The 15,916-nt window shown below is 46.2% G+C and overlaps 2 protein-coding genes across 7 annotated transcripts in view; one reads left to right on the forward strand and one right to left on the reverse strand.

Moving 5' to 3' along the window:
- LOC137421850 (high affinity 3',5'-cyclic-AMP phosphodiesterase 7A) overlaps positions 1 to 3,765 on the forward strand; it is a 111,739-nt gene extending 107,974 nt beyond the window's left edge. For all 4 annotated transcript variants that reach the window (XM_078773220.1, XM_078773219.1, XM_078773222.1 and 1 more), the window contains exon 13: positions 1,580 to 3,765. In XM_078773220.1, the coding sequence (XP_078629346.1) occupies positions 1,580 to 1,800 (221 nt within the window). In that variant the 3' untranslated portion in view covers positions 1,801 to 3,765. The remainder of the gene's footprint in view (positions 1 to 1,579) is intronic.
- On the reverse strand, positions 3,699 to 14,723 carry MTFR1L (mitochondrial fission regulator 1 like). 3 transcript variants are annotated; one of them, XM_068108310.2, is made up of 7 exons: positions 14,622 to 14,723; positions 12,278 to 12,403; positions 11,464 to 11,689; positions 9,493 to 9,655; positions 5,121 to 5,320; positions 4,506 to 4,713; positions 3,699 to 4,373 (listed from the first exon to the last, which is right to left on the reverse strand). In XM_068108310.2, the coding sequence occupies exons 1-7, from the start codon at positions 14,637 to 14,639 to the stop codon at positions 4,247 to 4,249; spliced, it is 1,068 nt and encodes a 355-aa protein (XP_067964411.2). In that variant the 5' UTR covers positions 14,640 to 14,723; the 3' UTR covers positions 3,699 to 4,246. The 3 variants fall into 3 exon arrangements, with proteins under 3 accessions (XP_067964411.2, XP_067964413.2, XP_067964412.2); XM_068108312.2 differs by lacking the exon at positions 11,464 to 11,689 and having other exon boundaries at positions 9,493 to 9,623; positions 12,299 to 12,403; XM_068108311.2 differs by lacking the exon at positions 11,464 to 11,689 and having other exon boundaries at positions 9,493 to 9,623.
- Between the last annotated feature and the right edge of the window lie 1,193 nt (positions 14,724 to 15,916).

Consider the following 15,916-nt stretch of genomic DNA (forward strand, 5'->3'; position numbering starts at 1 on the left):
AATCATTGGAATCTCCCGCGATGAAGCTATCTCTGAGGGCCTTTCACTCACTCACCGCAGGCAGGTAGGTGGTCTTTCTGTCTTCTACCGACTCCTCTCCGGCCTTGCTCCCCCAGCTCTCTCTGTGCTCTGTCCCCCAAATATTCCTACAGGTCGCACAAGATCTGCCAGCAACCCTCTGATGGTTAAACTGCCGAAATCTCGGCTCTCTGCTCACCTTCACTCTTTCATTCCTCTTTTCTCCCGCCTGTGGAACAAACTCCCACACTCCCTTCAATCCCTCTCCTCCCTCCAGGTCTTTAAAACAGCTGTTCACCACCATCTCTTATCTTCCCCCATCCATAACCTTGATCTTTTCTACCCCCACTAATTCACCCCAGATCCACCTTGTTTGAAATTCCAACTTATTTCCTGGAAATCCTGGCAGTGTCCATATGTTTATACCTCTCCCACCCCCCCCCCCCCTTCACATGCCTCCCCCCCTTCACATGCCTCCCCCCCTTCACATGCCTCCCCCCCAAAGCCCTCTCCCTCCCACAGATCTCTCGATGTCTCCATGTCTCTCGGTCCCTGCTCTCAAATGTTGTGTTTGTGTCTTTCCCCCTCTCTCCCCATCTTGTCTACCGCTCCCGATGTTATTTGTTTTATGTGTCTGTTTGTCTTTCTGTGTGATTAATGTTCGCTCTTTCACGAGCCTCGATCTTGTATACAAAAAAAAAAAAAAAAAAATCTTTTTCTCGGTTGAAAAAAAAAAACATCTGAAAACACCGGAAATCGAGAGATTTCACAAAGCTGCTCATTTTAACCTTTATATTTATATACCCCACTCAATGCAAATCCAGTCAACGAGAAGTTATTGCATTTTTCAAACTGTTGATAGTGGTGCGTGGTATTGTAAACCGAAGGTTGTGAAATATTTTCATCAATTTCGTAAGAATATCGACATGGACGCATTTTATCAGAACATGATAGTCTCAGTGCTCCCCCTTCCCCCCAAACATAGTGTGTACCCCTTAAATGCCAGCTATTGACGCTGGGTGGTCGTGCTACATTAGCATGTGATTGCGCAATGTTGATATAATCGCTAGATCGTTGATATTTGGAAGGACGATCATCAACTAGCAAAAATACCAATATCGCTATATAATGAACTAGAAACTTGAGATTTCGCATCATTTTTCCTCCCTTGGTAAAAGGTAATCTCTTGTCGGCAGTGGTCTTGTTGGCTCATTAAGTCACGTGATCAGTCTGCTGCTCTGCTCCATTGCCCTTTGAAAAGTAGATTGAGATCTGCCACGCATCACCTGGATTAATCGATTATGAATGGTGTGGGGCATTTAAAAAGTGAACCTCGGCCTGTTCTTTTGACTCAGCCCAGAGCTGATGACATTTTTTTCTAAACACATCTTGCATTTGTTTAATTGCATTTTACCAACTAGAGCTTGTGAACACGCTTGCTTATAAATGAAGGGGAATTGGCCCTTTCTTGCTGTTGACATCTCACAGGATGACAAATTCTCACACACCTCTGATTTTCTCCTTTTATATTCTGTTCACTCCCACTCCTCCCTTTATGAAGATTTCATGACCTACGTGGTGGAACCTTTGTTCGTCGAGTGGGCACGATTCACAGGGTGTTCACTGCTCTCACGTACCATGCTTGCACATATGGGCCTCAACAAAGCCCGTTGGCGCAGCTTGCAGAATCAAGCAACACCTACGGCTGAAGGACACAGAAGTGATGAGGACACAGAAAACGACGACGAAGATGAGAAGGTCCAACCTTTTTCGTCACTCTAAATTTTCAATGCAGATGGCGCTCATCAACCCAATTGGTACGCCCTGTTGACCTGCTCTACTGAGGATGGGTGGGGTGGGGGGTTAAAGTAGTAAGAGTTGTTTCTCAGCAAGGCATCCTTGATGTGCTGACCTTGTTGCCTTCTCTTAGTTTTAAAAATAATTTTTAAAGCAAAAATTCAGCATCGCTCTTACATCTCGAGGCGCTGCGGACCCTCTTGCCACAGCCTTCCAGATGCCGCCCTCCAAAAGCATTCATCTCCCATCAGACTCTTCATCACACTCCCAATTCAGAAACTGCTGCAAGGTTTACTTTTAGAGAGAGGATGACTTTTCTTTTCTTCTTTTTACACAGAAATAAAATAGATTCTTAAAAAAGGAAAAAACAAATCGCAATGTGAGAAACTTGAAAAATGTTCTTGTGGACTGACATTCGCCGTCAGGTTTACCTCAGATTTGCTTGCTTGAAAATATTTTGGAGCTTTTCATTTTTACTTCTACTTTGACGCCGAGCCGAGCCCGGCACAATGATAGCTCTGTACAGAGGAAATGCTGTGAACATTGTGCGCTTCCCTCCTTTCAATGCAAATCTCCTTGCGTGTGGATGTTCAAGCAGGGATATTGGGTCTTTACGCCTATTTCTTTTTGTCGTTTGTGGAGTCGAAATGCCTCTTACGAAGTTGCTTTGCAAGATACTTTAGGTTAAGCCGAAATCTTTTAACTCTACTCTTGATTCTGGCTTCCTTCGCAACGATGGATGACGACGTTTGCTTCTTCCTTCCAGGCAGTTTTATCTGCTAGGCATAGGCGTAGCCTTTTCTTTTTTTTTGTAATGCACGTTTGGCCCAGATTTGTCGATCGTTCTGCGCGTCTGCGTGCGGTGAAGCTTCCTAGTGGACAAACTTGAGTTAAATGGCTGTGCTGAGCCATCGGTACAAAATCCCTCAGGTACAAAATGGAGGTACGTGCAAACTGTTTCGGGGCGGCCGCATAAGGGGCGACTACCCGAGTAGGCCACGGCACAGGAACTTTGCCTGCACTGCCCAGAGTGATGCGTGGTATTCCAGGTCAAAAGCTTGGCTTCGTTGGATGTAAATAAGATGTATTCATGCACTCCGAGCCCTTACAGTATTGTCAGGAGCGGTCGTTGCAGATGGAGAGGCGCAAGCTGGGCGTGTGTGTGTGTGTGTGTGTGTGTGTGTGTGTGTGTGTGGGGGGGGGGGGGGGGGGGGGTGGTGAGAAGCTGGTTCGGAATAAGTAAATAAATAGGAGCCGTTGTATTTCTACGAAGGAGAGATTTTCTCCTTGTTTGGGTAGGAGTTCAAACTTTACAGCCTTTTGCCAATTCCCTTTTTTGGTACTTTAGCGTAGAGGGGTTTGGTGTGGAGTGGATTCTTACTATTTTATATAATTTAAGTGGTAGGACTGGTTATATCAGCCTAAAAGCACGAAGGTTAGAAGTTAGAAATTCCAGCATTATTACTATTTTTATTTACCCTTAACTTCTTATGAATCTGAAATTGCAGTATTGCCTGTTCACCACGTTGGTGCGGAATGAGTTGAAAAGTCACTAATTCTGGTAGTTTTGTTCTTTATCGTGTAAGGCACCATCGCAGACCGTTTTCATTAGAAAATTATTGATCGCCGAATTAACGTCTCCTTTTACCCCACCCTTCCAGTTTGAAACCGAAAAGGCGAGACAATTCAGAAATGCTCCGCGAATACACCTGGCCAATATTTTCTTTAACCTTTGCATACATGGGAAAAGTCTCTTGATTTTAAAAAAACCTCAAACCTTTCTTTTTTTTTTGCTATAATTCCACTTAGCTTTGGTTCGGGCAAACAACTGTATAAAATGTACTTATTGTGGATGATATGCCCTTTGGGCATGCTGGGTATCCTTGTTTTCAATTGTTATAATGACAGGTGATTTTTATTGAAATAAATTAAAAACACATTGAAAAACAACTTTTCTTTTGTGATGGATTATATACATTCAAACAGTAACATCGACAGGTACAGGAAATGAGAATGCATGTGTGGCATTTTGTAACGTTATCGGAGGTCGCATGGTACTCACTTGGATGACTCGAGCTCATACTATAAAATCGCTGTACTGCACATCACTTCCTGCCTGAAAAACTATAATCTATCAGGAAGGGGGCTTCTGTTTTGTTATTGCACCATCCATACTGCTGTAGGTACTGAGGAAGAAGTGAAATGAGAACACACAAACTAGGATCCTGTCCAAACTCACAACAGCTTGTACAGCAAAGGAGCTTTTTTTTGTCTTTTCCTTTGTCCAAAGCTTTGCCAGTGGACGTGCATGACACCATTGCTCCAAAGCCTGGACCTGTGCACACAATTTTAAATACAATAAAACTTTGTCATGTGGTGATTATAAATTTAAATACCAGGGGAAGGTGTAATGTGGGGCTTGAGGTTCGATTTATAGCTCTGATTTTGTTCCCTCGGATGCTGAAAACTTGTGCCTCGCCGCTTCCGTGATGAGCTGAACCGGGTCTTTCGCAGACTCCTCCACGCGTGCCAGCTTTCCAGCGACATGCCGTGATGACCTGCGACGATATGACATCGCTTTCATAAACATTACTCCTTTTCGTTACAGAATGCTTAATGACATTATGCAGCAAGTCTCACATTTGGTGGGAACCAAACGAGCCCAATGCGATTCAGTTGGGATTGCTCACCACGCCTGGGCATGAGGGCCTACGGTGTTCAGGTGCGAAGGGAAGCTTGCCGAGGGCTGTGGGCCCGGTGCTTTTGTCAATGGAGCCCGCGTGTCTTCGTCTTCACTCTCGTCACTCTGATTGTCCGAGCCAATGAGCCAAGAGAGACCGCTCGATTCCGCTCGAGCGCCCGGGACGCACCTTGGGGGCATCGCAGCTGGCATGCTTCCTGCCCACCCATAAAACGTCAATTATAAAACTGACAAAAACCGACACCCATTTTGACAGAACCAGGACAGCAACATCAAAAACGAGCAGCCATTAAAGGAGTAAATCTGCATAATTTCAAAGTGCATTCTGTCAGTAAGTGTCACAAAAATTTGATCGATGCAAGTACAAAAAATTTCCTGCACACTAATTAAGCTTGTGCTGCTCTCTCTCTCTCTGTAAGGCTGTCTTTTAAAGTGGGATTCGACAATGGCAGATTCTGCCCCATGCAAACAGGGGAAGCCAATGTCACTCGTCTATTTCAATCCAAACTACCAGAAATCTGTTTAGATTAGAATGTAGGAGCGATCCAACTTGGTTCCACACCCAGCGTACAGACAAGAGACAAAAGGAAGTTCCGACACGCACCCTCCTTGCCAGCGATGATCAGGGCGATCTGTGCGCGCAGCTTTGCCAGCTCTTGTTCCAGTGAGGGTGGCCGGAACTCTTCCGTAAGAGGCATGTTCACACTTCCGAGCCGCCCACGGAAGCACGGCGATGAGAACACTTTCCGTAGGCACGTCATCGAGCTGGCTCGCCGGTTTTGCTTGCCCGGACGGACCTCAGACCTGCGGCGAACCCATCGACCTGTTTAGTGTCTTTTCGACCAGTTTGTTCCACAATCATCTGGAGGGAGTAATGCAAGGCCTTGCATTTTCGTATTCATATATGTGTGCTACTGGCATTTGAACAAGCAATTATTTTGCAAGTTGGACCAAACGATTTGCAGCTAACCAGACACATGTACATAGATACATAGTCGTATACATAGTCGGTCTTTTTCAGAAGAAAATAATCGGCAATGCCAACTTGCTTCGGCAATGCCAACTTGCTTGCAATTAGGGTTAGGCCAACTATTATGGTTAGGCCAATTTATTAGGCCTATTAGGGTTAGGCCAATTAGGGTTAGGCCAACAATGCCAACTTGTGGCAATGCCAATAATCGGCAATGCCAACTTGCTTCTTTGGTTGGGGAAACATGTCTCCAATTCAAAATCTGAAAAGTCCCAAATAAGTTGGGAGGAGAGCTCAAACGATAAAGATGGTCTTGCAAGGACAACTTCCTGCTGCTGATGACAAATTCCTGATATTACCTTTGAAGTTTCCAAGTGCCAGCGAGGGTGGTTGGAATTCTACCAGTAACCTGGAAAGAATCTGTAGATACGGTACTAGAGGAAAATGAGCAGCGATGTGTTCATTTACCAAGTTTGTTATGGTGCACTCGCCAAGAGGCTTAGTCACTCAGGCAACTACTCCATTCAAAACTGTCGATAAGGAACGGCTGGCTTGGCAAATGCCAGCTCGCTGCTTGGTAAATGAACACACCGCAGGTGTTGCACGTTTTAAATATGTAAACAACTGTTTTGCTTAACAAGGCTGGCATTCCCTCCAAGTACAAGATTTTGCAGCAACTTTTATTACACTCACCATTTTAGATAGCACAACATGCATTTTAAGGCCATTTTCCCTGCTAGAGCGGGGGTTAGCCTTGCGGTCCCCATGACAATCTTCTCCATTTTGCCCTATTTTCTGCATCTCTCCTTGTTAACCCCCTTGCCCGCATTTCTTTAGCCAAGTCTTTCTCAGTCTTCCCCGTCCTCTACTTCCTTCTACATTCATTTCCATCACTCTTCTCAACCAGTCACTTTCATCCTTCCACAACACATGACCAAACAATCTCAACCTGTTCCTCTTCACAGCATCAATAACAGGCTCTATTCCCATCATCTTTCGCAATTCATCATTTGTCTTCCTCTCTCTCAACGATACTCCGCACATCCGTCGAACCATTCGCATTTCCACCCTTTCCAACCTTCGTTGCTGCTCTACGTTCATTACCCATGTCTCGCTCCCATAAATCATAACACTTCTCACACATGCAGCATACACCTTTCCCTTCAGCTTCAACAACACTCCCCTCCTCATCAGCACGCCACTCAGTTCCCGAAACTTCTTCCATGCACATCTCATTCTTGCAACCGTTGCCGAGTCTGATCCACCTTCTCCATTCAGCATGTCTCCGAGGTAGCAAAATGTTTTCACACCTTCCAGCTTCACGCCGTCTCGAAGATCCAACTCAACATTTCCTCCATCTGCAGCTCCCTCTGTGCACACCTTACATTTGAATGTAGCTGCCACACTGGTTAATGACCCTCTCAGACCACTGCATTTTTGATGAACCCACTCAGCATTTTAGATAGCACATTGCACATAATTTACTTTTGAGCAAAATAGTCTGGGTTCGATTCTCGACTATAAACTGCCTGACTGGCACTTTGCAGGCAGGGCATTGATTCGATGAGTGTGCTGTCACTCGGAGGGATGCTAAGTCGGGTCTCCCGTCTGCTAGGATTACTCTGTGGACGTTGACAGATCCCACGTTGTCTTTCGACAAAGAACAGACGAGTTATCGCTGGCACCATGGAGAAAATTACCAATTCCTATCCTAATGTGTATAGTCAGGTTCACTATGTTAACAAATATTTCGTTCAAAATTTTTTGAGATCAGCAATACTACATTTTTGGAATATTCAGAGCATGAGGAATCCAAAAATTAATGTTGACATTTGCGTAGACACCTTTGCGAAAATGACACTCAGGATAGTGATGAGTCAGGTTCACTGTGTTAACAAATATAATTTCGTTCAAAATTTTGGGAGATTAGCAAACCTGTACATTTTTGGAATCATCAGAGCACGGAGAATCCGAAAATCAATGTTGGCATTTGCACAGACAACTGCATGGCCGCCATTTTGGATTTTCAAAATGGCCACCATAAAATACATATTTTGCGCTATCTCGGCTTCTAGTCAACCTAGAAACTTAATTAAATATGCTAATCCTATGTTTTCTGGGTCAAGGAATCCAATAAAGGCCTCAAAATAGTGCTCAGGATTATAGAAAAACAACAAACAAAGGTAATTGAAAACCATTGTCTTTATATTTGTGATATAACTGTATTACATAATACATGATGTTGCAAGTCCTTTGAAGTTATAGGTATGGGTTTATAAAGCAAGAAAGCAGCCTTGTTAGTATCAGATTGAACTATAAGTTCTATACACAGGATCTACTCAGTCTATACCGTTCAGGAATATGCTTTTACAGATCTTCATCACTGTCCTGTCATTTTCACGAAGGTGTCTACACAAATGCCAACATTAATTTTTGGATTCCTCATGCTCTGAATATTCCAAAAATGTAGTTTTGCTAATCTCCAAAATTTTTGAACGAAAAAAAATAGTGAACCTGACTAGTAGGGGCAGGGCATCAGCGGCAGACGCCACTAGACAATGATGCAACCAGTGGGCCAAATTTGTAGTGTCCTGGTACAAACTGTACATTCACTAAGCCCTCTTGTGCCACCTTCAGGCGAAAAGGTGAACAACAGAACATGAACAATGCTGTGTAAACAAACAGGCCTAAACCCTTCAACAACTATCATCTCTGCAGGACGAGTGGCTTCATTTAAGGAGTTTAACAAAAGCAAAACTGCCTCAAAATTAAGTTCAATAGTAAAAACATATTTTGTACATCTTACAGATGGTGCAGTGGAAGAAAGATGCAATTTTAAACTCTTAACCGCTTTTAGTGCAAATTACTATGACTATAGTTTGAGGGTACTGCCGCTGGCTCTTCTAATGGGGGAGAAGCGGTGGAAAGGACTAATTACGATGCTTGAGGAGATGTACAGGGTCCGTCAGGGAGGTGTGACGATTTTCAGAAAACTCGTACACAGTTATTTTTAGTCGAATTTCATTTTTTTTTTTTTTTTAAGACTACATATATAATGCCATGTAATACACTGTAACAAAGACATTTTTAAAATGTAATTCATGTTTGAAAAATGACATCTAAATGGCGGCCGTTCTTGTCCAAGCATTCTTGCAGACGCACGGAAAAGTTCCAGCATTTCTCAGCACAGCAGCATCCCTCAGCAGTTCCAGCATTCTTTCTGCGAACGTAAACCGCCGTACGAAATCATTCTGCTGCAGTTCTTGAACCACCATGATTTTGTACGCGTGATAATGAAGGTCCAAGTGCAAAATTCGACGAACTGATGCCTGACATCCGTAGAGCGCGAGCGTGCCGTACCGCTGACCGACGAGGGCTGGCCTCCACAGCTTGTCGAACCCTTTCGATGTTTTCCGGGGTCCTAACGGTTCGATCACCTCCCCGAGCTGCTCCCGGCCTCACAGATCCAGTTGTCCTGAAGTTTTTTTACCCACTTAAATATTGTGTTTCGAGACGGAACGGCGCCACGTCGACCAACATTGAAGTGAGTACGAAATCTGCGCTGTGTAAGCACCACCGAACTACCCGTTTGAATAAACGTCTCAACAACAAAGACGCGATGTTCAATCGTCCACAGCTCCATGGCTACTGAAATGGCGCCTAACAACGAGTAACCAACAGCCATCACGCATGCGCTAGAACCCCCACTTGCATTGTTATACCCAATTCAAACATGAATTACATTTTTAAAATGTCTTTGTTACAGTGTATTAAATGGCATTATATATGTAGTCTTTAAAAAAAATAAAAATTGAAATTCGACTAAAAATAACTGTGTTTGTGTTTTCTGAAAATCGTCACACCTCCCAGCCAGACCCTGTAGGTCATGTATTCTGTCATTCTACAGTTTAGCTTTTTAAAATTCTCATAGTAAGTTGTGACAATGTTTGCCATTTGCAACAACCTGTTTACAAAAATAAATAAATAAATCAAATAACAGACAAACCTGAGCCTGCTAAATGTTTCCCCTTCATCATCCACGATCCAAAGAACGTCAGCCAGCGATGGCGTTTCCAACTCGGATTCGGGGTAGCTCTCCGAGGATCCAGGATCAGACTTTAAGGTCTGCAGTCGGGTCTGCACAACATACCGTTCGGTACTCCAGCTACCTATTCGACAGTTTTTTGAATGTGCCATGGCAAAAGGCGATTTCCAAGCATGTAATTTTCAAACATCTCATCAAATAATGAATGGGGTTAGCAGAGACTAAAAGGCCTAAAAAAAAAAAACCAACAGCAAAAACGTAGAACATTTGTGAAAATTGATTTCTCAACAAAATGAGCACAGCAGTTGTTTCTGCAAACTGTCCTTCCAAGAGGATAATAGAGATACAAAGCAACTAAGCAAACAATACCACTAGGCAAACCAGACAGAAGACCGAAGAAACTATCTTGAGCCAAAGGATTGCCACACATTTTACTCATTACAAAAAAGGGTGTGACGTCAAAATTTCATCCACAGGAGTTGTGCGTACGAGGTAATTATTTAGGTGTTAGACCAAAAGCCCAGAGACAGGTTAAAAAATGTAGTCGTGACAGGTTTTTTGTTTTCCAAACCCAATTGATGTTTCATTAAGAACGAGTTTGATTTATTTGACGTATCGGGCCATGTATTCAAAAGCACAGCTATTGCGTGTACAAGTATGTTATTTACGTGACAGTTTCTTCGGCACGCTAGCTCGCTTTTATGGCACATTGGGAGCAGAAAATATATGAACGTCGTTCCACATAATTTCATAATAAATCAGAACAGTACTTGGTAGAGTACAAACCTCCGCCAGGCTGACCAGTTTACGTTTTGTATCCGCTGATAGGCTGGATCTGCATCTCGACCGGAACCAAAATCCAATCGGCTTGTTCTTGTCACCTTACCAACTCATCGACCAAGTTTAGTCCGAATCCGTCCACAACGTTTTGAGATATTGTGCTATACAGTACTGTATATCGTTTTGGCCCCATCTCTCGGTGAAGAATATGAATGAATGAATGAATGATCGTTTTAAGGCCATTTTTCCCCGCTGGAGCGGGGGTTAGCCTTGCGGGTCCCATGACAATCATGGTTCCCTGTTTGAGGCAATGTTTTTTTTTTTTTTTATGGCCGGATGCCGTTCCTGACGCCAACCCTTAGTCACGCTCTTACGATGTGCAGGGATACGGTGTACCTATTCTAAATCGGGGTACACACCATGATCATTCATCCCAGCAAGCTGGTACTCAATTTGCCGACTTCGGAAGGATGACAGGCTGAGTCAACCCCCCTGGCGTTAATTCAGCGATCGACCGGGATTCGAACCCAGGATCATAGGATCCCAAGCCGGCACCCTAACCGCTAAGCCAACACCAGGGATTATGTGAAGAATCACCTAAAAGATTATTGGATCCGGATCTTCACCAAAACTTAATGAAGTCGTCCTTGTCACACACCCAACCTGTCTGCCAAATTTCGTCCCAATCCGTCCATAACTTTGAGACATCCTGCTCACAGACAGATAGACAGGGGTGCCAACATTACCAGATGTTTATATGTGGCCAAACAACAGATCAGCATGCCTGGTTAAAGCCATTTTGATCCACCCTTCTGGATGTTCAGGGGCCTAAGGCTCCTTCCTGCTGGTGAAGCCCCAAGGACATTATCATACACCGCAGCACCTTAACAATGACACAAAGACAACAGTTGCTGGGATTTGAACCTCGTTATCCTAGACCTGTGCAGAGATGGGAATACCAACCAATCCAGCTGTCTTCCAATTTCCCAAAAACAACAAAGAATACATAAAACTGATAATATTAAAATTTTGGGACAGCAAACAATTTTTTTGCCCACAACAGGGACTTCCAAAAGGCTGTGAGTAAAAATGACAAGTGACACAAAGAATTTCCAACATGGTCGTGCAGAGATAGCGACTTGGTCTATTTACCTTTGAGCTGCCCAGGCCGGGTTAGATTCCTGACCTGACCATAAACTGCAGCATTGACGCTTTGCAAGGAGGTCGTTGCATCCCTCGGATGGACGTTAAAGATGCCACGGTGTATATTGCGAAGAGTCGGCGAACTATGGGCGGCACGTTGAATCGATTCAAAATCCATGCCCAATGCTCGGCTGGTTCGTGAAAGACTTGGGCCAAATATTGTTCTCCGTCGGCACTACAAGAAGTTGAGAATAACTGAGGCCATCACCGTTGTCGTCATCATCATCTGCTTGCATTAGTTAGTTGGCGGACATTAAAGATCCGACGATGTCTTTTGACAGAGAGTAGGCGAGACCAAGTGTATCTTCCGTCCACCTAGTTATGAAATCAAAATGTTTTTACTCAGTAATGGATTACAACTTTCAGCATTTAGCTTAAAATGATAACAAAAGATTGTTTTTGAAAAGCATGCGATTCAGGCTAAAGGTTTATGGTTTCATCCATTTGAGCAGGTAGCTGATGATGAGTTGGGATTCTAGGTTCGAATCCTACATAATGATTCAATTTGGCCATTACGTTAGGATTTCAGATGCGCAAATGTATGTCTGACGATGCAACTCATGTACAAGCTCCAAAATAGGCTTTAGTTTGTTTAAAATAAATAATGAAACCCTGATAAGTCCTCAAGGCATGAAAGAGCAATTTCACTTTGGGCCTTGCATGTTCCAAAATCAAACTCCCCAAATCATCCCATTAGCATTACATCCAGAACTGTCATACGCCACCCAGATCGGAACATGATTTCCTGTGCATCAGAAGTTACCTCCTGCTGGAGAGAATCTACCTGGATATGCGCACGTGGAACGGGTTTGAGCGGTAGGTGCGAACCAATCATACGAACAATGCTCCTGGAGGGTCCACATGACTTTTTATGTCCACGATCTTCTTCCTGTTTGGAGTACACCATAAAAGAGTAAACTGTAAAAGAGTGGGGAGCAAAATGGGTGGGGGAGAGGAAAAGGGGGGAAGAAAAAGGGGAGGAAGAGGAAATTGATTTGGGATGGGAGAAGTGGAGGGGAGTGGGGATAGGAGAAAAAGAGAGGGGGAGGGGGAAGGGAGAGGGGAGGGAGGTGGAGGGGAAGAGGAAGGTGGGAGAGGGGGAAAGGAAAGAGAGGGAGGTGAGGGGTGGCAGGGGGACAGTGGGGGTGGAGGAGGGGGAGGGGGAGAAGAAGAGGGGTGGTGGGGAGAGAGGGAGGTGGAGGTGGGGGAAGGAGAGGGGGGTGGAGGAAGGAGAGGGAGGTGTGGGTGGGGGAAGGAGAGGGAGGTGTGGGTGGGGGAAGGAGAGGGAGGTGTGGGTGGGGAAGGAGAGGGAGGTGTGGGTGGGGGAAGGAGAGGGAGGTGTGGGTGGGGGAAGGAGAGGGAGGTGGGGGTGGGAGAAGGAGAGGGTGGTGGGGGTGGGAGAAGGAGAGGGAGGTGGGGGTGGGAGAAGGAGAGGGAGGTGGGGGTGGGGGAAGGAGAGGGAGGTGGGGGTGGGGGAAGGAGAGGGAGGTGGGGGTGGGGGAAGGAGAGGGAGGTGGGGGTGGGGGAAGGAGAGGGAGGTGGGGGTGGGGGAAGGAGAGGGAGGTGGGGGTGGGGGAAGGAGAGGGAGGTGGGGGTGGGGGAAGGAGAGGGAGGTGTGGGTGGGGGAAGGAGAGGGAGGTGGGGGTGGGAGAAGGAGAGGGTGGTGGGGGTGGGAGAAGGAGAGGGAGGTGGGGGTGGGAGAAGGAGAGGGAGGTGGGGGTGGGGGAAGGAGAGGGAGGTGGGGGTGGGGGAAGGAGAGGGAGGTGGGGGTGGGGGAAGGAGAGGGAGGTGGGGGTGGGGGAAGGAGAGGGAGGTGGGGGTGGGGGAAGGAGAGGGAGGTGGGGGTGGGGGAAGGAGAGGGAGGTGTGGGTGGGGGAAGGAGAGGGAGGCGTGGGTGGGGGAAGGAGAGGGAGGCGGGGGTGGGGGAAGGAGAGGGAGGCGGGGGTGGGGGAAGGAGAGGGAGGCGGGGGTGGGGGAAGGAGAGGGAGGTGTGGGTGGGGGAAGGAGAGGGAGGCGGGGGTGGGGGAAGGAGAGGGAGGCGGGGGTGGGGGAAGGAGAGGGAGGTGGGGGTGGGGGAAGGAGAGGGAGGTGGGGGTGGGGGAAGGAGAGGGAGGTGGGGGTGGGGGAAGGAGAGGGAGGTGGGGGTGGGGGAAGGAGAGGGAGGTGGGGGTGGGGGAAGGAGAGGGGGGTGGGGGTGGGGGAAGGAGAGGGGGGTGGGGGAAGGAGAGGGAGGTGGGGGTGGGGGAAGGAGAGGGAGGTGGGGGTGGGGGAAGGAGAGGGAGGTGGGGGTGGGGGAAGGAGAGGGGGGTGGGGGAAGGAGAGGGAGGTGGGGGTATGGGAAGGAGAGGGAGGTGGGGGTGGGGGAGGAGAGGGAGGTGGGGTGGGGGAGGAGAGGAAGGTGGGGGTGGGGGAGGAGCGGAAAGTGGGGGTGGGGGAGGAGAGGAAGGTTGGGGTGGGGGAGGAGAGGAAGGTGGGGGTGGGGGAGGAGAGGAATGTGGGGGAAGGAGAAGGAGGTGGGGGGAGGAGAGGTGATGAGGTGGGGGGAGGAGAAGGAGGTGAGGAGTGGTAGGGAGGAAGAGGGTGGAGGGGAGGAGGAGGGTGGAGGGGGTGGAGGGGAGGAGGAGGGTGGAGGGGAGAAGGGGGGTGGAGGGGAGAAGGGGGGTGGAGGGGAGAAGGGGGGTGGAGGGGAGAAGGGGGGGGGAGGAGAGGGAGGTGAGGTGGGGGGTGGTGGGGGGTACATGGAGGGAAGGGGAGGAGAGGGAGGAAAAAGGGAGCACAGTTTTGTACGACAATCAGATCTTTTGACAAGCACAAGGTCATTTCAAGCATTGCTTGAATAAAGCTTAAACCAAATTGAGCTGTAGCTTAAACGTGAATGTTTTCTCGAAGGCACAATATTCCTTTCATCAGCCTCTGATTTTATAAATAAACGTGTTCGCAAGAGAATCATAAGATTAAGAGTCAGGTTACCATCCAGCATCCATTTTATCATAAAAAAGCGAAACTTTCCCTTTGTAATTAAATAGTTGATAAAAACCAAAGACGTTCGATAACATGGATACGCAGGCAAAGTTATCGATAAACCAAGTAAAAAGGTCGGAACTTGCCTTTCTTCTTGTAGCCATAACATCAAATGATTGCACAAACCGAACGGAGCGACATTATCATTACGTCACTTCCTTCCATGTCCATGCCCACATGGGTTTGAGGCTTGAGCCCGGTTTTACGTGTTGACGTCATCACGCAGTATATTTTGAATATGGGTTTTTGTCCATTGCCTTTGCCTTATTTCTAATGTTCGAGCCCAAAACATGCGATGAAATCAACAGAACGTTGAAGGAGGTATGCGAACCCAGATGTAAACGGCAATCGATTTCATGAGCAAGGCGAGATCTTTCAAAAAACAGGTGGTGAGTTTACTTCCTTTCCGTGTTGTCTTTACAAATCCTTCTTTTCTGCATTAATATGCGTTGCTATTGCAGTGATCACTTGCACACAACATGTAGGAAACCTGTACACAACAGATATCTCTTAATGACTCCATATCGAAGTAGGTTTCAACGCAGTTTCTTTATTATAAAATTGCATTCAGTTAGATATTATATTAGGCGGTGTATAAATAAGGTGAACGTTAATCTCGGCATGAAATTAAATATGTCTCCAACTTTTTTCGTCATGGGCTATATTTTCACATCGTACTATAATTATAAGACTATATTCTTCGAACTACCCTAAAATCTTTGTAACTTCCCCCCCTCAACGCCTCCCCTCTCCCCTCCACGTACTTGGTATTCGAGCGATCCCTGACGTCATGCCGTACAAGTTGGTTACGCAGTTACGCTTTATTTCACGAGCGGCAGGTAGCTTTACAGGGAACTTAAAGAAAACGCATTTGTTCATTAAATCAATGAACTTTTGACATTTTATTTGCCCTCTCACCAACTTATTTTTTTAGTCCCATCTCTTTTTCTCTGCCGTGCTCCCCATTGCATTTCCTTTATATTTCTGAATTTAACTTTTCATTGCTTACCCCGTCCCCCACTCCTTCGCAGACAGATGCCATGTCAGAATCTGGGTTGGTGTATTTTGAACAATTTATTTCGAATAACCAAATAATATGGTGAGGAAAGGCAATAAAAACGAAGGCGTGAGGGAGGGAGGGAGGAAGGGGCAGGGTGGATTAGTGAAAGTAAAGGAGGTAGAAAGGAATTATTCTTCGTCTTCGTTGGGTAGTAGTAGTAGTAGTAGTAGTAGTAGTAGTAGTAGTAGTAGTAGTAGTAGTAGTAGTAGTAGTTTCGTTGGAAAGATAATAGAGGTTTGCGCTCAGGAAGTTCAGGCAAACATAAGTTTCCTGTTTAATGTCGCTCAACTTCCCCATCCCTGCAAGTCCATGGTTTGAACC

This window comes from Myxine glutinosa, chromosome 2 (assembly GCF_964187855.1).
Source record: "Myxine glutinosa chromosome 2, kmMyxGlut1.1, whole genome shotgun sequence".
NCBI lineage: Eukaryota > Metazoa > Chordata > Myxini > Myxiniformes > Myxinidae > Myxine > Myxine glutinosa.

Bases quoted from the DNA above. Each gene is read 5' to 3' on its own strand.
- MTFR1L (XM_068108310.2), bottom strand. The intron at 5,321-9,492 runs GTTTGTCTGTTA...GGTTCGCCGCAG, and splicing joins GAAACATTTAGCAGGCTCAG to GTCTGAGGTCCGTCCGGGCA. The intron at 4,714-5,120 runs GTGCGTGTCGGA...ATGGGTGGGCAG, and splicing joins GATCATCGCTGGCAAGGAGG to GAAGCATGCCAGCTGCGATG.